The sequence below is a fragment of the Triturus cristatus genome, chromosome 11 (genome assembly GCF_964204655.1).
Source record: "Triturus cristatus chromosome 11, aTriCri1.1, whole genome shotgun sequence".
Lineage (NCBI taxonomy): Eukaryota > Metazoa > Chordata > Amphibia > Caudata > Salamandridae > Triturus > Triturus cristatus.
In genome coordinates, this window is record NC_140594.1 from 268588123 (window position 1) to 268610701 (window position 22579).

At 47.5% G+C, this 22579-nt stretch overlaps 1 protein-coding gene across 4 annotated transcripts in view; it reads right to left on the minus strand.

Moving 5' to 3' along the window:
- The window catches only part of LOC146783989 (uncharacterized), a 469916-nt gene extending 451386 nt beyond the window's left edge, over positions 1-18530 (minus strand). For all 4 annotated transcript variants that reach the window (XM_085636429.1, XM_085636427.1, XM_085636426.1 and 1 more), the window contains exon 1: positions 18345-18530. Coding sequence is in view for 3 of the 4 variants with exons in the window: in XM_085636427.1 (XP_085492553.1) it covers positions 18345-18509 (165 nt within the window). In the remaining variant the exon portion in view is untranslated. The remainder of the gene's footprint in view (positions 1-18344) is intronic.
- Between the last annotated feature and the right edge of the window lie 4049 nt (positions 18531-22579).

Below are 22579 nucleotides of genomic sequence, written 5' to 3' on the forward strand. Positions count from 1 at the left end.
ATGTAAGAACAGCTAGCTTTATTTACTTGAGTTTTAGATAGCGCTGGCTAGACCCAGAGGTACCAGAGAGCTTTACATGAAGACAAATGAGTTACAAGGTCTGTTTTGTAGTTCTGGATTTTGAGGAAACCTCTGTCAAACTGAACTACAGATTTGAAGTTTGCTAAGGCTTTGACCCTAACTTTATCTTATGCAGTGTGTTTACCAAATGAAAAGAAATTCTTTTAAAAAGTGGCTGGGGGCTTTTTTACGCCATGTAGCGTGTTTATAGTAAGGCAGACATAACAGAAATGTTTTTACCACGCAGTGCACTTATGTTATACCAAAGGGACAGAAATGTATGTGTGCATTGATACATAGGAGAGCTCCTTACTGTGTGCAGTGATACAGGGAACAGAGGCCTGTAGCAGTCTCTGAAGATGTCCTTTACTGCTAGCAGCGATGCGGGGCAATGGCTGGCAGAAGCGCCTGGCGACGAACAGACACCGGATGTCTTTCCACGGTGCAGAGTGATGCACAGATGAAGGGGGCGGAAGTACAATATTCTAAAAGTGGATGCCTGGCGCAGGAGACTTCTTAAAGACCAAAGCTTGCATCCTTTCATCTTCAGCCGTAAAGGATGGTAAACTATCTTCCCGTGCTTAATTAGCTGAGCTCTCCGAGTCCGCCTGTTTTCCTGCTGCCCCCTCTCATCAGAGCTTCTGCTGTGACACTCTCCAGATCTTCGTCTTGGGCGTATCAGCCCTGGCCCAGCAGGGCACCCCAGGAGGCAGACCAGCTGGCATTCATTCCCACTGCTCCTGGGCGCAGGACTTCTGGAAAAAGTTACCATTTGTTTATTTGTTTATCTTCATCTGAACGCCCCATCCCCGCCCCACTCCCAAAATGAACCATCTGTCGGCCCTGACTCCAGCCCTGCTAATGGATGCATTCCCCCCTCATTACCCATCCCTGATGCTACAGACCCTCTCACCTCTCAGTAAACCCTGACAGGTCCGCCCCATCCCCAGCCCCCAAGCTCAAAATAAGGCATCCCTAACCCCCTCACCAACCGCTCCAAGCAACTCCGGACGGCTCTGCCATCTGCCGTGGATGGACGTGTCAGCACTACTGTTCCTCAGCAACGAACGCTAGCAATACTGTCCATCCTGATAGCGCAGGCATAGACACAGACACGCACGAGCGCATGCCCATACACGTAGACATAGCTACACCACCCAGGTTTACCTCAACAGCCAACATTACCAACACAACCATACATACAGACACACATATGTACAACCCCAGTGTTCCGCATGTACAGTAATAGCACTGCCGCCCCAGTAACAAAAACAAACATACATGGGTACATACTGTGTAGTTAGACATAGCTATGCAACCCAGACTTACCTCAACTGCTCACATGCAATTGCTGTAAGCCATAGCAGCATGCGTGAAACAGCAGACAAACACACACAATATATACAACTCAACTCTACCTCAAAAATCAACGGTATTGGTGTCACCAGCCATAACAAAACACACCCAAGTGCATGCACACACACAAACACACATACATACACACAAAAGAACAATCCATGTGTTCCCCCATGTCCAGCAATAGCACTGCCGCCACCAGTAACAAAAGAAACACACATGGGCACACACTATGCACTTAGACTTAGATATGCAACTCAGGTTTAACGCTTTAACTTCCAACACTTGCATCGCTCTATGGCGTGATAAAACCACACACAAATTGTCAGCTCTATGATCTATATGTACACTAACCATTAGTTGTAACCAAACGTACGCTCAGACACACACACAAAAATCTTTACAAATCATGTCCATCTCAACAGCCAAAAATAGCACTGTCGCGAGAAGAAATTAAAAAACTCACAAAAACGCTCACCTACGTATATGCACATTGACACACAGCCATGAATCCCAAGTTTACCTCAACGTTGTACGTTAGCACTACCATTAGTCATAACAACACGTACTTACCCAAAAGAGCTACACAATCCTTGCCTTGAGCAACTCCTGTGAGAAGTTGGCCTGGTATATGCTGTCCACTAATTAAAGTGGGCACATCGCACCAGTCCAAACAACCCTTATTGGTGATTAGGTTAAAGACAACATTTATTGAAAGCTATCCTAGTGGTAGTTATGGAGAGCAGCCTTCAGGCTAAGTCTCGAAGGAATATAAAGCAGCTTGTTTTACCAGATCAGAACCTCCTGAATGACCAAATGAAAGGAGAACCACACAAGAGATATTTAAAATATATGTATTAATTACAAAAAACACTCTATACTAACCTCTTTATGAGATTAGAGCACAAAGCACACAATATTAAATCACCAGAATGACAGTAAATAGCACAATACACAGCGGGCTCCAGGGGTAGACTGAACCATATACTAAGAAAGTAGTATAACAACCACGACTTAACTAGACACAGTGCCTAGAGCACGTAGAATCGCTGGGACCCCAAGGAACCACCCAAAGTAGTGACACAGGAGACCCACGGAGGACGGGTGCAATGTGTGAACACAGGCGCGAGCTCCGTACAATTCTATGGGAAAGTCGCGGTTGGAATTTTAGAGTTTAAGGACACTTCAGAGAGGACTTTAAGCAAACCCCTTGGAACATAGAAGGTTCTAAGGCCAGCACCCTTGAGAGTACCGAGATACCCATGTTACCTATCCCAGAGGAGCCGCATGCATAGGGGTCAAGTGGTGTCAGAAACCATCATCGTTTTCAATCGCGTGATGCAAAAAAGTGCTGCTGATGGTAAGATGAAAAGTGTCCGGTGGAATCCAAGGCTGGATCCGAGGTGAGAAGAACCTGAAAGCAGAGGGGACAGAGTCTGGGTCACTTCAGGGTGACCAGGGGCACGATAGACGAATGCCCACCGATGTCGGGTGCTTCAGGTGATAAGATGCGATGCTTGACTCTGCAGCCACGGGAACCAGGAAACATTGACGATGACCAAAGTCCGGAGGTGAGCTGTCCCACGAGGGATGTCGAGTGCTGCGGGGTCAGTGTCCGGATTGAACACCAACAAACCTTGGCAACTGCAACCCACGTGGGCAGAGGAAATAAGCTTCAGTGAGGACCAGCAAAGTCCTGGGGACTCTCCAAGCAGTGGAGAGTCAGGGCACGCCTGGAACAACCAGGAAAGCCCACTGAAAGTCAATGTTACCTTCACAGGGACCCACAGGCCAACGGACCAGGGATCGAGAAGGGGCCAAGAGCTGAATCACAAAATACCAGCCCACGGAACACTTGTGGAGTGTAGGCCGGAAATCTTCAGTGGAATTACTGCTCGGGGTCAGGACTACAAGTAGCCCAAAGCACATCCTCAGGGATTGCCAAAAAGCATATGCTGCTGCAAAAGTACACGGTGCACAGAGGTTACTGGTCTCAGAATTGCTGAGAGAGCAGATCAACCTAAGAGACCTCGGGAACCCACCTCCTGTGTTGCAGAAATCTTCGGAGTCCTCAGGAGCTCGGGAGATGCAAACTGGTCAGATGCGTTAAGGTGCCTGCTGCTGCAGGGGAGTAACTAATTTACTCCAAGGGAGATTCTTCAGTCATCCAGCGTAGTGTAGATCGTCAAAGTACTTGATTTCCGTAGCAGAGTTTAGTCCATGTAAAATCCAAAGTCCTGTAGTCAGGGTTCCTACTTTACACCCAAGGAAGGGGTGGGACAAACTCTGGAGACTCACCTATGGGAGGGTCAGGACAGAGGGGTGGCTACACCCATGTCCTTTGTCCAGTTTCGCGCCAGAGCAGGTGCAAATGGCTCCTACAACCAGTTTTAAATGGACTATGCACAGGGACACCAAATGTACCCCCAGTGCAGACTTCAAACACTCTCAAAGTGCACCCACCCAGCCCCAATACACTAAATCCTGTCTGGGAGGTGGTCACACCTCCCTGTGATAGGAAACCTATTGTCAAGCCTTCCCCTGCTCGAGCTTGGCTCAGCAGCAGGCGGGCAGACTCGTGTCTGGGGCTGGCAGCATCCATTTTGTGATGCCCAGGTCGAGAAAGCTGGTACCGGGTAGCCCGGTGAACCACAGTGGTGGTACTAGAAGGGAGGAATCATACCTCCCACACCAGTTACTGGTGTGGAGGTAGGATTCCAAGGTGTTTGACATCAAACACGACATGTTTCTAAGCAGCCGTTTTAAAGTTAGCATTTACCGCGAGGTTATAATGCACTTAAATATATATGGTTGGCTGCATCACAAACAACCCCAGAAAATAGGATCTGATGGCTGCAGAGGGGCTCTGCTCATGCTGGTGCACCCTCTCACATAAAACCCAGCACCTTGCCTTCAGGATTGATAAGGCCTGCCATAGGGGTCACTGATAGGTTTATATGTGCAGTGATTTAGAATAGATATAGTGAACCTATATCTAAGTAAGGGGTGCATGCACCACCTTACACAGACTGCAGTAGTAGACCTGTGGTGTCAGTTTGAATGGTCTCTCAGGGGTGGCACAATACATGCTGTAGCCCCTGGGAGGCCTCAGGAGTACCTATGCCCTGGGTACATAGTATACCATATACTAGGGAGTATTAAGGGTACCACAGAATACAATCTGGAGTGTACCTAAAGTACATGCAATCAATTTAGGGAGAAAGCAGATAAACAAGGGTCCTGGTTAGCAGGATCCCATTCAGACTAGTCAAAAACCAGTAAAACACCAGGAAACAAGCATTTACAATGCAATGGTCTTGGCATTGTTAAAGTTGGAGCTATTGGCATTGCTCATGACATTATTTTTGTTTATGTTTTTGTTTTTAAAACATTTTTTTAAAAACGGCATTGTTATTTACAATGTCAATAGCTTAATCACTCTCAAATGCGAGACCTATTGCATTTAAGAGGCCAGCCAATGGAGAAGAGGTAAAAAAAAAAGGGGCGGGTTAAAGCCCCACTCCTAAACATTAAATCTCGGAGCGAGACTGCGCAAGCGCAGCCTTCGAGCCGAGACCTAAAAAGCCCTTTTGAAAATGGTTGTATTGCTTTGTTTGTTGTACTTGTTAACAACTTTGGATTCAGAATACCAAAAACGTGAATGAGTTAATCAACAATATATTGTGGGTCCTAATCTGTGGAGCACATACACACACACACACACACACAAAATATCGAGGTCCAAGCTTTGACTCCTTAAGGAGGAGGTTTGGATTGCGACACCAGACTTTGAGCTTTATTATTTGGAAGCCCAGCTGCAATGAGATGGCTAGATGTCATCAAACATGCAAGTTTCCCACACACTAATAGAGTTACAAATCATTATAATAAACCGGAGGATGGGGTGGGGGATGCAGAAACAACAATGCTCTTGGGAGCGCTTAAATTCTGTAGGGCGTGAAGCCTAATGAGAACGCATTCACATGCACTGTATACCTCAGAACTGCTGATGGCTAGTTTATTCTTTCAACTTTTTTTTTTGATATGTACAACAACATAAAGGGGATGGAAGTAGGAAGGAAAATTAAAGAGGTTGGAGAATTAATAGGAGACGATGGCTTATCAGACACCTTCTGTTGTGTAGCTTAATTTGTGCTGCCCTGCGTGTGCTGGAAAATTAGCACAATGAGCCACCCACACACCTTGGGCTCAGAATAGTATGCACCACCAGTGGAAGGTAAAAGCAGTATAACTAATGATACAAGCATTACAGGAACAGCAAAAAAGCTCCTTGGGTAGCCGAGAGACAAATGGGCTCTCGATATTAATAAACCAATCAGTGATCAAGGCTGGACGTCTATTTTTGTTGATGTCCCAAGAATATTCAGAAATGCTCGATTTTGATTAATACATCTTTATTATTTTTATAGAGTTTCTACATTGTACCAAGTAGGTAAATAGATTTTTCTGGGACCCATTGGGACGGTCTAAGATGTGTGGAAATAGAGGAGGATCATTATCAGATGGTATGGAGGTGCTACTGGATTTCTACTACAAGGAAAATGTTATGAAGCTCATACATGAGGCAACAGATAAGACCATGAAGTGGACACCAGAATCTTGAATACTTGCATGTCCCAAGGGAAAGAAATCCGCTAGCAATTTTTTGATATGGCACTAGTCTTAGCGAAACAACTAATTACAGTGAGTTGAAAAGCACCTGAGACCTTAGGCTGACTACCTGGAAGCCAGAAGATCTAAAATGGGTGGTGTGTGAAAGCACCATACTCCATATAGCTATCGAAACAGATTTAAAAAAGCAAAAACGAATTTGCTGAGAAGGTGGGATACAATTCAAATTTTACTCATCAGAAATAAAACGGGTGGAGGGGCTGATCCACCTAACCCTCTCCCCAACCTCTTTACTAGTATCAGAAAAGGAGTGAGAACTGAACAGATTATTAGATTTTGGGTGACAAATTCTTGGACTAGCGCAGATTATAAACAGTTGAAGTAAAACAGCTCCGATGATAATGTCGATTTTACCACTATTCCATTTTGTTATAGATATATATTCTGCACTTCCAAGTTTTTTGCACACATTATTTTTTTAAACAAAATATTGGGGTACATTTTCTTGCATATATCTGGGCCAATAAAGGACAATGGTTGGCACTTAACATACTGTATAGACCAACAAAGGGAGGGGGATTTACCCTTGCCAGATGTGAAACAATATCAACTTGCGAATTTTGCACATTCATACTCTCTTTTTCAAAACTTCATTCATTACATACTGGGTTATAAAATTATCTTATAAGCCAGATGGCTGAGGAATATGAAATCAAGGATTTCTTGCGTTTGACTAAATCGTGAAATACGTTAGATATAAAACCCCGCATTCCTAAATGATAATTATGACTTGCTGAGGAATGTAAACCAGTTACGAAACCACTGATAAGTAACCAGGCATGAGCACCGCAAGTAAAATGTTGCAACAAGTTGCATTGCAGATCATAATGTACCAAATGTGCTGATGTAAAGTTTGCTGTGTGATGCAAGACCAAAAAAAGAATCCACAACCCAACATTAAACCGTACATCTACCTGAAACAGGCTTAGTAACCATAAATATCTGATGAAACAACAAACAGTTGTGAAAACTCAGCGAAGCTACCATGTGCATTCTCTGTAATGGGGGGTCCGATCCATTTCTCCTGCCCTATCCTAAGAGTAGGAATCAAAGATGCATGTTTTCTGCAGCTAATTGAAATTAAAAATATGCTGCCCCCCCCAAACAAACCTCGAAGAACAGCTTTAAAGCACCCAAAGAAAACACGTGAAAAAAAAACGTCGCTGCACGGTACTGTATAGCTACATTTCGTTTTGACCCACCTCGATCAGAGACTGCTGTCGTGTGAGAAATCGTGACTACCAAGCATTATGCGGGTGGTGTAGTGAGGTACTTAGTCTTTATATGCGCCGATTCGTGGATGGTCATTTTGCCGTTTGTAGTCCGTTTCCGAGTCTTTCTGTATAATGTACTAGGGGCCTTCCGCCACATCAATACTTCATCTCTCAGCTACCACGTCTCTAGTTTACGTCACTATCTAACTCACGCGCACATATACACACTGGCTTGCACGACCACAAATAAAAAAGCCCCACGACCTATAGACACGATACACAACTGGTATCTTCTTTAGTACCCATCGAAATAATGGACACATAAGTAGTGTAAACATGTTGTCAATACATATATGATGCGTCGCGCCAATAAAGTATTGTTGTAGTCCATTACAAATATAACCAGAGTACTTACGTTATTAAAGTATACGTTCTTTCCTCAATTACCACCTAATCTGCGAGAAACTCCGGCGCTTATATCAACCCTTTCCCCTACAATTTTAAATCCGTTATCCCAGCGGCCCCTGCGGCTCCGGCTGTGCGGTGCAGCGGCGGCAGGTCGAAGATGGCGGCGGCGCCGAACGGGCCGAGTTCGGCCTCGTCCAACCCCCGCAAGTTCAGCGAGAAGATCGCACTGCAACGACAACGGCAAGCGGAGGAGACGGCAGCCTTCGAGGAGGTTATGATATTGGTATGTTAATCCTTAAAAATGAGATGGGGATAGAAAAGAAGATTCCCTGTCTTGCTTCAATAAGGTAGGTCACATGTGTCTAAATAGAAGCATTATTATTCTAATCATATCTGATCATATCCTCTATAGAAAATATACAATTAGCGTATGGTTCAATGGAACGATGCAAATGGAAATTCCCTCCAAGTGGGGATCTTGTAATGCCATTTAAATTGCCTGTTAATTACAATAATGCACTCAAGGCCCCTGCCTGCAGATTAGCGGACTGTTTCTTTAAAGGCCCCACTTCTGCTTTCAACTTGTTTTGCATAGGGCACTTATCGCTGAGCCGAGGCACAATGGAGGCCCGCTCGGCAGCCACAGCAAAAGGCCGGCCTTTTGAGCCGCGCACAAAACAATATGTCATCTTGAAAAGTCAGCTAAGAGCACCCTGATAAAATGGACTTTCCTTAACGAGGCAGATTCCATTCTGTTGCAGTATTTTCTTGGCGCTGTGTGATGTCGTCTCCGGTCCTGCGGCTCAAAAGCTTTGCGTTTTCTCTGAGTTTTGGTCCTGACGCGACTTTTCTTCTTTCAGGCTTTGTTGGGGGGTTGGCGGTAGTCTGGGATTGTGCTTGGTGAAAGGCCGAGGTCGAGGGCGCGCCGGGATTTACAGCCTTTCTTTCCCGCCAAGCATATTTTGTAAGTAAGACGCAAACACCGGGGAGTAACTTTAAATAATTTCCCTACCATGAGGTAGTAGTTTTCGACCTGGAGGTCTAGTGCTCTGCAGAGGCAGAAGGACAGCACATTGACTCGTTAATCAATGGAGGTGGTCGCGGGTCCCACATGGAACGCGGGTGTTGAACCACAATACAGTTTCATGATGCGCAATGTGGACACATTCAGCGTTGCGTAATTTTTTGGTCTAAAAGTACCACCAGAAATGATCGCCTGCAAAGCCAGTGAATCCCCAGGGTATCGGCTCAGTTCATTTACCAGCGTCTGACAAAACAAGATATGTGCCGAACACGGGAGCCGAGAGCAGGGGGAGAGGACGCCATTAAAACCACTGCCTTTCTCCGAGGCGAAGCAGAAATGCCTCGGAGAAAGGCAGCGTGGTTTCGGATTCGGGGGCGTGTTTTCCTTTCTCTCCTCTTGCCATTGGCTGGAGGAGAGAAAAACACGCCCAGCGAAAAGCAACGAAAAAACACGCCCCCGAATCCGAAAAGGACGGGGCCTGTTTTGCGAGACAAGCCTCTTCTCCAATGGCTGGCCAGCAATTAATCTCGCGAGCGAGACTGCGCAAGCGCAGCCTTCGCTAGCCGAGAACTAAAAAGTGGGGGTAACCATGCAGTCAGATTCCACCTTCCTACAACTCCATATCCAACACTGACAATGTCATCAGTCGTAACAACACGTACATACACACTTCACAGACTAACACACATGCACACACAGAGATGTCTATGACCCATGTCTACCGTACACACAAACACATACAGATAAGCACAAAAACACACCCACGAAGCTACACATCTTCTGACTAGTTTATGCTAAATCCCGGCACAGACATCAGACATTACTACACAAATAGAAGCACATAGCACATACACAAACATACATACTCAGACACATGCAGCAAAACACACAGACACAAACGTACACAACCAGTACCTCTCTGAACCATAAACCCTGACCTGTCATCAGTCAAAACAACACACATGTATTGTAATGTGCTGTAGTTGGATTTATATCACTCTTCATACCTACAGTGATGCATTGAAGCACATTTGCGACTGCATAACCCGCTTCTGTAACTAGGTATGCATATGGGATTTCTAGTGTGCGAACCTGGCCTAAAGGCAGCGGAGGGCTAAATATATCTTAATGAGTGTGCTTTGAATAAAGTGTGTTCATGCTCTGTGACTTATGTAGGTAGCGTTTCAATGTCGTTCATAGGGACCACTCTTGTGCTCTTCTCATGTTGTGTCCCTGCTCCTTAGTGGATTGAAGTAAAAAGAAGCGAGAGAGAGGATGCTTAAGCATTATGTGTTAGTAAATGGCTAGACCGAAAGTGTGTATGTGTAGTGTGAGCTCTGTGGGAAGCAGTTTGTTGTTGCGTGTGTATGCTAGCAACTGCTCCAACCACATCACAGCAAGCATAAGCTATACATGTACATAGATGTAGGAGAAAATGTTAGGTGCAGTAGTGCAGGCATATAGCTACCATCATTTGGAGTGGTATGCACCAAACGGTTTAAACTGCATAGGAAAGTGTCAAGAGGCTGAAAGCTTCTGAGATGTACAAAGTGTGTGCACAAACACACACACACATACATAATCACTCACTCAGAAACAAACAGAGTTTACCAGCCCCTGCCAAGCTCTACGATCAACCCTAACACTGCTAGCAGACATGGCAACACACAGATGCAAAGTGTGCACAATGTACATACATACGTACACACGAACAGACATGCACACAAATACACACACACAACCACCAAAACCAAGTCTCCTTGGTCAGTCCTGACACTGCCATCAAATGTAACAGCATATGCACTCAAAAATATAAATAGAGCACACACACACACACAAAGCTCAAAGCCCCTGCATAGCTCTACACTCAATCGTAACACTGCCTTTAGGCATAACAACGAACTCGGAAGCAAATAGTGCACATACATATCCATATAAACGCATACAAAATCTCCTCTCAAACCCAGCTTAATCATATGCCCAGCTCGAACATTGCTGTCAGACATAACAACACGTATAAATGAATATACTATGAACTCATGCATGGAAACATGAAAAAACACACACAAGTATAGACAGATATACAGAGAGAGCTACTAAATCCTAGCCTCCCTTTACGCCCAATCCTTAAACTCCCAGCAGGCATAATGACATGTGGCTGCCATAGTGTTCACACAGGTAGACACGCCGACATACACATGCTTACACATGGACACACACTCATAGTTGCAAAATCCCAATCTAACTCTAGCCTAATCACTAGCACTATGATCATAAGTAACTCAACATGCGCAAACACAGAGACACACACTATCCTTCATAGCAAACATACATAAACAAAGCTCACACAGCTACAAACACAGGCAAAAGTGCACATGATAAGATGGCCCCCATCTGTTGCTTCCAAACCTTGCCCCCCTTTGCCCAACTTTAATATATTCATTAATCATAACAATATAGACAACACACAAAGAACAAGGAGCAGCTCATTTCATTCAGTCCTGATACTTATATCCGTATGCTCACACGTAGCTCCGCAAACACTGATAGCTCTAATATGTCCACACAGACACATGCACAGAGATACAAACGAAGCTCAACGAACACTTTCTACCTCACAACCAGCTTGGATTCTTCCATCAGTCTTGACACATCAAAGGCAGACCATAAAGACAGCCATAATTTCGCTTAACCTTAAGGATTCAATCAGTCTCTATGACACACCCAGATCACTTGAAAGCTTGATCAGCTCCACGACTGTAACACTTCTACTAATACTACGAAAACACATATGCACATTCAAAAATCCCAACTAACACCACATCCATCAGTGACACTCCTACTGGTCTTAATGCACACACCACAACATATCACTAGTTCTACAAACCATAATGTGCTGGAACTCACTTGCAAAGGCCTACCACTGCATACCCCACCCTCAAACGCTGCTAATCTCAAATGCCACACAGAGATACACAAATGAATTCAATTTTTGAAGTATAGGTCCAAGATAGCCTACCTGTTTGTCTGCCTCCTCATGAAAATATTTCAGAACCAACCACACACCCTAAAGAGTGTATCATGCTGCCCATGTCGGCAAGTGCTTCAGTGCCCCACATAGGGGTAACAAATGGTATATACATGTTGCAATACAATACAATTGCCAAAACCTATGTACTCTGATTCCACAACACTACATTGTCAAGCAAGAGAAGGAATGCTTCATCCGCGCACCAATTTAGGCCACAAAACTATTACTCCGCTCCCCCAACCTGGATACATCTTCTTAAATCCCACCTAATTCACCACACACACAAAACAGCCTGCTGTATAAGCACGCACACATATCTTCCTTCATAGTCTAGCTTCCTCACTTATGGCTATCTTCAACAGACCTGAAGCAATAACAGTACCACTACTCTCATTCAATCAATCAATCAGAACATTTATAAAGCGCGCTCAAGACGCTAAGGGGGGGGGGGGGAATCTGCTGCTACTGCGTGAATAGCCAGGTCTTGAGGTGTTTCCTGAAGGTGAGGTGGTCCTGGGTCAGTCGCAGGTGGGCTGGGAGGGAGTTCCACGTCTTGGCAGTCAGGTAGAAGAATGATCTTCCTCCGATGGTGGTTCTGCGGATCCGTGGGACGGTGGCCAGGGCGAGGCTGCTGGAGCGTAGCGGGCGGGTTGGTGTGTAGAACGTGAGGCGGTTGTTGAGGTATTCGGGGCCCATGTCGTGGAGAGCTTTGTGTGCGTGGGTGAGGAGCCTGAACGTGATTCTCTTGTTGACGGGAAGCCAGTGCAGGTCTCTCAGGTGGGGGGAGATGTGGCTGTGGCGGGGGATGTCGAGGATGAGTCGTGCGGATGCGTTCTGTATGCGCTGGAGTCTTTTCTGTAGTTTGGCAGGGGTTCCAGCGTAGAGGGCGTTCCCGTATTCTAGTCGGCTGGTGACGAGGGCCTGGGTGACCGCCTTCCTGATTCCAGTGGGGACCTACCGGAAGATCTTTCGGAGCATGCGCAGGGTGTTGAAGCATGAGGAAGAGATGGCGTTGACTTGCTTGGTCATCGTGAGAGAGGAGTCCAGGATGAATCCCAGGTTGCGTGCGTGGTCCGTGGGTGTCGGTGCGGTGCCCAGTGCTGTGGGCCACCAGGAGTCGTCCCAGGCTGATGGGGAGGGTCCTAGGATGAGGACTTCCATTTTGTCTGAGTTCAGTTTCAGCCGGCTGAGCTTCATCCAATCCGCGACGTCTCTCACTCCTTCCTGGAAGCTGGTTTTGGCGGTAGCGGGGTCTTTGGTGAGGGAGAGTGTAAGCTGGGTGTCGTCAGCGTAGGAGATGATGTTGAGGTTGTGTTTGCGTGCGATGGCGGCGAGGGGGCTCATGTAGATATTGAAGCGAGTGGGGCTCAGCGAGGATCCCTGGGGTACGCCGCAGATGATCTCGGTGGCCGCGGACTCGCTGGGTTCTGTCAGAGAGGAATGAGGCGATCCAGTCCAGGGCCTTTCCCCGGATCCCAGCGTTGCGGAGGCGGATGATTAGGGTGTGGTGGCAGACGGTATCGAATGCGGCCGAGAGGTCCAGGAGGATGAGAGCGGCCGTTTCCCCGTTGTCGAGCCGGGTCCTGATGTCGTCGGTGGCTGCGATGAGGGCGGTCTCCGTGCTGTGATTGGCTCGGAAACCGGACTGGGATGGGTCGAGGGATCCGTTTGTCTCGAGGAATGCAGTCAGCTGTTTATTGACGGTCTTCTCGATGACCTTTGCAGGGAAGGGGAGAGGAGAAATGGGGCGGAAGTTCTTGAGGTCTTTAGAGTCTGCTGTGGGTTTCTTCAGTAGGGCGTTGATTTCTGCGTGCTTCCAGCTCTCTGGGAAGGTGGCGGATGTGAAGGAGTTGTTTATGACGTTCCGGAGTTGGGGTGCAATGATGGTGTCGGCTTTGTTGAAGATGTGGTGAGGGCATGGGGCGGAGGGAGCGCCGGAGTGGATGGTGTTCATCACGTGGGTGGTGTCTTCAGTGCTGGTGGGTGTCCAGGCGTTGAGGGTGGCAGTAGGGGGCGTTGGTTCGATGGCTGGTGGTGGGGTCTGGGTGCCGAAGCTGTCGTGTATGTCGGCGATCTTGCGGTGGAAGAACGTGGCGAGGGAGTTGCAGAGGTCTAGCGATGGTGTGATGTCGTTGTTGCTGGCGCTGGGGTTGGAGAGCTCTTTTACGATGCTGAAGAGTTCCCTGCTGTTGTGTGTATTGTTGTCCAGTCGCTCCTTGAACGATGTCCTTTTGGTGGCGTGGATTAGCTGGTGGTGTTTGCGTGTGGCGTTTTTGAGGGCTGCCAGGTTTTCTGTTGACTGTTCGAGGCGCCAGGCTTTCTCGAGGGTGCGGCAGGATTTCTTTGATTCTTTAAGGTTGTCGGTGAACCATGTGGCTTTCCTGTTGCCGGCCCTTACTGGAGGGGTTTTCAGTGGTGCAAGGGCGTTGGCGCAGTTGGTGATCCATTGTGTGAAGTGGTGTGTTGCGGCGTTGATGTCAGTCGTGTCTGATGGTGGGTTCTGGTTCAGTGCTGTGGTTAGCTTGTCAGTGGTTACTTTGCTCCAGCATCTGCGGGGGATCTGTTGCGGGCGGTGGTGGGATGTCGTCTTCTTGAAGGTGAAATGGATGCAGCTGTGGTCGGTCCAGTGTAGTCCGGAGGAGTGGCTGAAGGTGACGTGGCTGCTGGCGGAGAAGATGGGGTCTAGTGGGTGGCCATCTGAGTGGGTGGGGGTGTTCACAAGTTGCTTGTGTCCGAGGATGGCGAGGTTGTCGAGCAGGCTGGTGGTGTTGCTGTCGTTGTTGTTCTCCAGGTGGAAGTGCAGGTCCCCAAGGAGGATGTAGTCTGGCGAGGCGAGGGCGTGCGGGCTGATGAGGTCGGCGATGGCTTCACAGAATTGAGTGCGTGGGCCCGGGGGTCTGTAGATGAGAGTTCCTCTGAGGGTGGTCTTGGGGTCGGTGTGGATCTGGAAGTGTAGGTGTTCAACAGCGTTGAGGGTGTCCTCCGAGTTGGTTGTGATGCTGATGGTGTTCTTGTAGATGATGGCGATTCCTCCTCCGGTTTGGTTGACGCGGTCCTTCCGGGTGATCTTGTAGCCGTCCGGGATGCCTATGGCGATGTCGGGGGCCGAGGAGGCGTTCATCCATGTTTCCGTGAGGAAGGCGACGTCCGGCGCATTGACACACAAACACAAACACTCCACCCCAACTTGACCTGCAGACTACTCCCATCAGTGGCCTTAAACTAGCTCCTTTGCTCTGTCCTAGTGACACCACCAAAACTGGTTTCTAATGGATACACTGGTGGCGTGTGGGTTTTTAGGTCTCCCTTAGAGACAGCTTACGTTGTCTCACCCGTTTCATGCTTACCAAAAATTTCCTAATAAAAAAATCATACATGTAAATATGCATAGAGGGGCTTTCAGTCAGCCCTCTTCATCCACTTGCCAGTTCATGTGTCATTCACAATTTGCTTCCACCAACCCCAAGCTCTAGAACGGGGTATGGGTTCTCCCACTTGGAATACTGGCGTCCTTCACTCTAAGCGACGACATTTTTGTTCTTGCACATGCTTCTAAAAAGGAGTGCACATCAGTGGGAGGGTTAGTAGGCCACTCTCTGCCTCAGTTTCAGCTTTAATTTCATGTGTATTCGTTTTTGCAATGGGTTGCTTTTTAACAAAAAAACTATGCACGCCACCTCTAGACGAAGGCATTTTTTATTTCTTTACTTTTTATTAACTTTAAACTTGTAATGTCTATTGTATATGTTTGCTACAAAAATAAATTAATTTAAAACAGAAAAGGTTTGTCAAGACCAGCCCAAATGACATTGTCAGTCGTTGCTGGGAATTAGAATATACAAGCTCAAAGTACAAAAACAAGGGATACTCTGGTTTGTAAACAGAAATCCATATATGCCAGTAAACAACTGAATGGCTGCAACTGGAATTAACTGTAATTTTCTCCACAGCATTTAAGCAGATGTCCAAAGCACCCTGTGTAAGTAATCGAATACTCTAGAACAGTAGAAACCATTGGTAAATGGACAACTTGAATATCCACTGGGGCCACTTCCTGTAGGCCCGCAGCAGTTCTTCCCTACCCCCATCTCGGTCGCTGTAAAATAGATTAACTCTTCTTTCCCCAGAGCGTTGTAGGCCTCATTAAACTAATAAAACCACACCGAGGTCCAGAAACAGACAATGGCGATGACGTCAGCTCGTCTTCTTGACACAAGCTAGCTCGTGGCATTGATTGCCTGTCCACGTCACACGATTCACCAAATATTTATTGTACCTTTTTTGGGATGAAAGGATGAGTCTTGACTGTCCCTTTCCGACTCCCTCCCAACACCCAAGCCCCGGCAAGCGCCGCTCCCAACACCTTTTAAAAGGGAAGCGAGGAAGCAACTGGCTGCTGTTTAACAACCTGTTGGGACTTCATTAGCGGAGGGATGTAAAGAGAGCGGCGGGGACTGACAGCGAGCAACTGGGGGCGAGAGGGCACGCAGCGTCAGACCCAGGGGGATGAAAGGGCAGCAGAGGCCGGGTCACAGAGGGTGAAGATGGTAGGGGGCGCCCTTCAACACTGTCATTACCCTGACTTGTTGTTGCTCCCCCCTTGACCCTTTTCTTCGTCTACTTTCTCTGCTGCCCGAAAGGCCACCATAACCCACCCCCCCCCCCCCCCCCAACCAGTTTTCCTTCCCGTATATGTATTATGGCCTCTCTAGGAATGTGGTCGTTCGGACAGTACTCTGCCGGTTCTACTACAACCTGCCCCTGCCTGGCTTGCCATCTCCCGGCTGCGCCCTCTTCCGATTAGCCCTGCACACTGCAACAGTAGCTTTGGTTACCAGGTGACTTCCTCTGAGGAGGACTCACGTCCCTGCGCCAACGCGTCAGCGCATTCTGGAATCTGTAGCGTTTGTTTGCTCCACGCAAGGGGCTGTTGCATCTGAAACAGGATTGTTAAAGAAAAGCCACGGCGTGGAAAAACTGCGTCTCCTGCCATGGAGTCGTATGACAAATATAGTCGAATCAGACACAAAACTTAATTTCTTTACATTTTACCTTTTGGATTAGCTGGGCCTTGTCGTCTTTTGATTGACTGGATGCAGGCCATCTATACAAAGGGTGACGTTTTCTGAGAGCTGCCGTACAAAGCCGAAAACATTAACTACGTCACCTGCATCTTCACTCAGACAAGACTAAGGGTGGACAAAATTAAACCTTCGTCCCAAAGTCTTGAATCTTTGCCCTCCGAAAGATAGGTGACGTTTTAATTTCACCCACCACTAGAGTTGTGTGGCTGAAGATGCAGGCTGTTTTCTGTGGTCTCTGTCGGCAGTGGTATGTGTGAGGAGTGTGTTTTACACTTCGAGAGCATTGGTGTGCTATGTATGTGTCTTTAGTTCTTTGGTGTGTGTCTGAGAGTGCAGGGAGGTCTGCGTTATGCATTCTGTCGCCGCTTTGGGAACTCCATGACGTTGGTGCATGTTTACAGACCTGCATATCTCAAACATATTTTAAAATCACAGACCTGCATCTCTCAAAGTGGTAAAACAATCACAGAATCACGGCGGAGCATCTCTCGATCGTGTTTAACAAACACTGACCGACGTTTTACACAGATGTCCAGTGAGCCCCGAAATGGTAGCATTTGACAGGATTGCGGTGCACTGTCCGTGGGTGGTCTTAGGCGTCAGAACAGCAGGAAGGGAGAGAGCAGGAAAGGAGAGGTGGGAGGAGAGAACCCTAAAAGAGCAGGATTGAGGGAGAAGTCAGGGATGTGGTGACAACGACAGTATCCAGGTCATGCCCTAGCGTTAGAAAGCATGTGCCACCATGGCAGCCACAAAGGAGCACCTGGAGGCTGCAGACTAGCTCCTCGTCACTGCGCAGGCCGCCCCCTAATGCATACCTTTACTTATGGCTCCACAGCTGAAGGGGGGCTAAGGGGGAGAGAGGGGTGCTTATTTCTCTAGTGTTCTTGCTACTGAGAGGGAAGATATATCTGGCACGGTGGCTGCACTCTCTGTAAGGTGCCGAAGGCAGGGCCCGACATTCGTCCAACCCCGGGTAGCATTGACTGGTCTCTAGCCCTCACCCTGGGTGGCCTGCCCTCCTACTCTGTGGGTACAACACGCCTCTGTTTCACTCCAGAATGTCGACTACGGCAACTGCAAGAAGCCAGATGTGATGTGCAGGACCTGAGACACCTACTTCTCTGCTAGCAGGAGAACCTGTTTTTGTGAAACACCATCCTGCGCCATGCCAAATACTTCATTGGCATGACATGCCAATCTTGCCTTTCCCTCGAAAACGAATGGGCCGCCTAGATACATAACGATAGCATTCTACCGCTCATCCCGCTCTACAACCCTCGACTAGCTGTTCTGTCGGAGGTGCCTCCTCTGGTGACATGCAGACACATGCCCTGCTCCCCTCTCACTACATATGTACATATGTCCCACGGTGCACATGACAAAGCCCCGCACCACCCCCCGTGATTTGCTTCCTCACAGCCCTGTGCAGCTCGAGACCGAAGCCTACCTCCTCCCCACAGATCCACACTCACCTGGTGCCGGGCACCTCTGCTTCTCCACTCCTCTGCGTGCCTGTCTCTTTGACCTTGCAGTGACCTTGATCTGTGGCTCCCAGGTGCCAAGACGTCTTCTTCGTACATCATGAACTGACAACAGCCAGAGCACACTGCATCCTTTCTGTAGCTGTCAGCCACCATTGAAACTCAATTTCTGCCTCAATTCAGGCCAGAGCAAGTCGCTAGGAGTTCCACAAACACGTCAAGACATGTCCCCTTTCCTCCCCGCCCCCTGAAAAGCCCCTCTTTAATATGCACCCTTGATTTCTAGAAAATCAACAGCCTGGGGCAAGTTTATGGGCGCTCTTTAGAAATCACAATGACGCCAGCTGTATGTTCTTATCAAAAGCAATGAGGAGAAAAGCATACATTAAATGTTCAGTTTTAAGGCGTTGTCTATATTTGTTTACATGTGTGTGAAGGAGACACGGTTGGGGTGTGGGTTTTGTGTGCTAAATCGGAGCCGGGAAGCGCAAACTGCGACTCAGCCTGCAATGAAACGATGCTCGTTTTTGTCAAAATATTGGTAGCAGCGGCAACTGCGAACTGAGGAGCGAAGTCTGCCTCAACTGCAAGAGAATAGGCATCGAATTCCACAGGGACGGAGTGAATGAATGAATGAAAGAATTATTTATTTGTGTAGTTACTTAAAACCATTACAATAAGAAAAAAGAAACGCAGCATTTTAAAATGACAGTTAGAATCTAGAAATCTAAAATCCAGAAATCTAAAAAAAGTGAGTCTATATGCACAACAATTGTTAACATTTTTCTTTTGCAGTTTTGGATAAAAACAATCAGGTGATACAAAGGTGACCGGGCGGGACCCGTGCAAGTGCCTGCCTGACGGCCAAGGGGGAAATGTCCATCAGTTTTGTACGGGTATAATGGACAAATTTGCCAAAGTTGGCCATATGCTTTACTGTGTCCAACGTGTAAAGTCGATGGACTGCCTCCTTTGCAGTGCGAGTGCCCAGTTGAAGTAGGATGGTCCGGAGGTAGAATCTGCGGACTTGGCGCAGAGCCGGGCAACAGAGTAAAATATGGGCCAGAGACTCACGTTTGTATTTACAAAGACGGTACTCCGCAATGACTAGCCTTGCTATCCCAGTTGGATATAGTTCTTTAAGGGGGAGATGATGTAATCTGGCTGCTAGGATCCTATGCAGGGCTTGTCTCCCCACTGCCTGCGTAAGGTGAAGTTTGAGGTTGTGCAGTGTGTGGGGGAGGCTTTGAGACTCGTGGAAGCCTCTTGCTACCAAGGATGCCATATCCAAAGTGCGGGAGCATAGATGTACTTGCTTTTTTATTGTACTTTTAATGGTGGCATACTTGATTATGCTGGGGTACCAGTTCTCTGTTGCAAGTTGCAGGAGGTTTTTGGCAGAAGCGAGACAGGCAAACCAAGGATTGCCGGGTTCATGGAAGTTGCTTTTTATAACGGCCTTCATGGAGTTCTCCGGTGCCGCCGTTGTTAAATAAAAGTATTTGCTCAAGGTCGTCATCTCTTTCAGTTTTTGTAGGTTAAGGTTAAATAATTAAGAGATGGTAGAAGTTTCTCCCTCAGTACTCTTTGGATAGCCGTTGTTGTTGAACTATCTAGGGGGGCGTGTCATTTGCAGAGGGACTAGGTGATTTTTTCCCTTTCTGTTGCAGTTTATAGAGGTGGACCCCTGGGTGGCCCGTTTCGCTAAGCCAAACCCCCAGATAGTTGTAATGTTGTATACAGTCCAAAGTCAGCGGACCCAGCCTCGACTTAGCCACTTTTTTTTCTGGTAGTGGCCAAAAATCACTATTTTGGACTTCGTTGGGTTGGCGACCAGCTTATTTTTGGCGTTGTAGACTGCAAGGGCAGTGAGTGCTTTTTGTAAGCCGATTTTGGTGTGATCTAAGAGTACCAGGTTGTCAGCGTATTGTATCAGTTGGATCTTGGTGCGCCCGATCCTGGGGGTGGCTAGTGTGGCTCCGTTAAGGGCTTGGGCAATGTTGGCTGTGTATAAATTGAAAAGCATCGGGGCCAGGACACAGCCTTGCTTTAGACCCTGATCCGTGGCGATTTTCTCTGTGGCAAACTCGCTCGAGAGTTTGACCCTTACCCAGGTTTGTGAATACAGCGATCTGATGGCTTGTAGTAAAGACGGGCTGATGTTCCAGCATGCCCGCTTCTGCCAGAGGATGGTGAGATCTACCCTGTCGAAGGCTGCTGAGTAATCAATAAAACAAGAGAAAAGCGTCAGGGTTTGGTGGGCCACCGCTTGTTGGGCTAAGTATGACAAGGCGGATATATTGTCCACAGTGGAGCCTCCAGGTCTGAAACCGGTTTGAAAGAAGGGCAAAAGGCCTTCAGTGCCAGCCCAGTCTGCTAGTTCTACGAGAAGAGTGCTTGCATAAGCCTTGCCCTCAATGTCCAAAAGGGCGATCATGCAGTAGTTTTTAGGGTCGTTTTTTTTGCCCTTTCTTGTATATTGGGTGCAGCAGCAGTCCCCTCCAGGAATCTGGAACATCCCCCAGGAGCATGCATTCGGCATATAACTGGGCCAAGTTTTCTGTCCAGAAGTCTGTGTCTGCCCTAAAAAGTGAGCCAGGCAGGCCATTGGGGCCCGGTGCCCCATTGTGTCTAATCTTTTTTAGAGTTGTACAGACTAGACTTTTGCCTGGAAGAACTCTCATCCGATGTTATGGGCGGTGCAACTATGGTGTTGCTAGTTCCCTCCCCTGGGGTTATGGGACTCTTTGGAGGAGTTATGTTTGAATCGTCTGTGAACAGAGTTTTCACATTGGCTACCCAAGTGCCCGCGTCACGTGGGTTCTCTTTGTTAGTGGCCCCATGGGTTAAGTTGTTTAGGTATCACCAGAATTCTTGGGATTTACACGGTGCCAGCAGCTCAAAGATCTTCAGCCATTATGTCTCCGTGAATTCACGTCTTGCAACCCAAACCTGTTTTGAATGGCTTTTTGCGGCTACTTTGAGTTGCATTTTGGCAAACTCTGACCCGGTTTTCTGATAAGCTCTGCATTTGGAATTTAATTGTTTGGCACTTTCCTTGATCGCTGGGACGAGTCCTAGGGTGTGTGATGGGTCTGTGGGGGTTCTGTATGTGGTGCTCTCCCAAAGCAGTGAGGCTAGTTCGTAGGCGAAATGATCCCATTCGTCTATGGTGCCCCTATTGTTTAAGCCAGTTTGCCAGCCTGTCCACGTTTGTTTGCAAGAGTCAAACTTATTAGTTGACATCAGCCCCCATTTAATTCTTCTGAGGAGTTTATGCTGTTCTTCCCCATTGGTTGCCCCAATACAGCGTAGAAAATGGCGAATGTCTGCTGTGATGTTTAACTGAACCACTAAGGCGGCATGGTCACTTTCGCTCCGTGGGTGCACAGTATAGTTTGACATGAGTTTTTGTAGTCTCTCACTTATTAAGATGTAATCTATTGTGGTCTGATTATTGTAAGTGGGTGTGTAGGATGCCCCGGGGTTGTTCTTTATAGATAAAGAATGCGTTGTTGCCAAATTGTATGCCTCCATAAGGGCATTGAAAATCCCTGTGGTCCCAGAGCGGTGGTTTTACGATGCATTTTCCCCTATTTTGTGCGTATTTAAGTCCCCAAGAATGATGGGTTCCATAGATGCAAACTGTAGAAGCAAAGTTTCTATTTGAGTTATCAGCTGAGTAAGCTTGTCCTTAGGGTCCGGCCCGTCGGGATTATAGTAGACTTTGATTAAGAGTATTGATAGTGGGCCGTCAACCGTATACAGGCCTTTCAGGGTGCCGGCCAGAAACATGTTCGAAGAGGTCTTTATTTCTTTGAAGTGTACTTTCAGCGGATCCTTAATGTATATGGAAATCCCACCTGATGGTCTCCCGAATATGCTACCTTTGATGGCCGGTTTGGAATATTCTGCATAGCCTCTTATCGATGTAGGTTGGATTCCCCATGTTTCTTGGGTGCAAATTAGGTCAGCGCCTTCGAGGAATGTAATTGCCAATGGACTTTGCAGGAGCTTTGTGATCCCTGCGACATTCCAGGTCATAATGTTTAGTGTTCAGATATTGTCCGGAGGGCATCTATGCTGGGCAGAGCCGTTTCTCAGTTGATGCCGAACCTTTGGTGGCGCAGTCTCCTTGCTTATGAGGGACCTGGTGTTAGGTGCTAGGGTTTAGGTCCCGTGGGAGCCAGGACCAGTCTTTGCTGTTATTCCCCATGGTCGAGCAG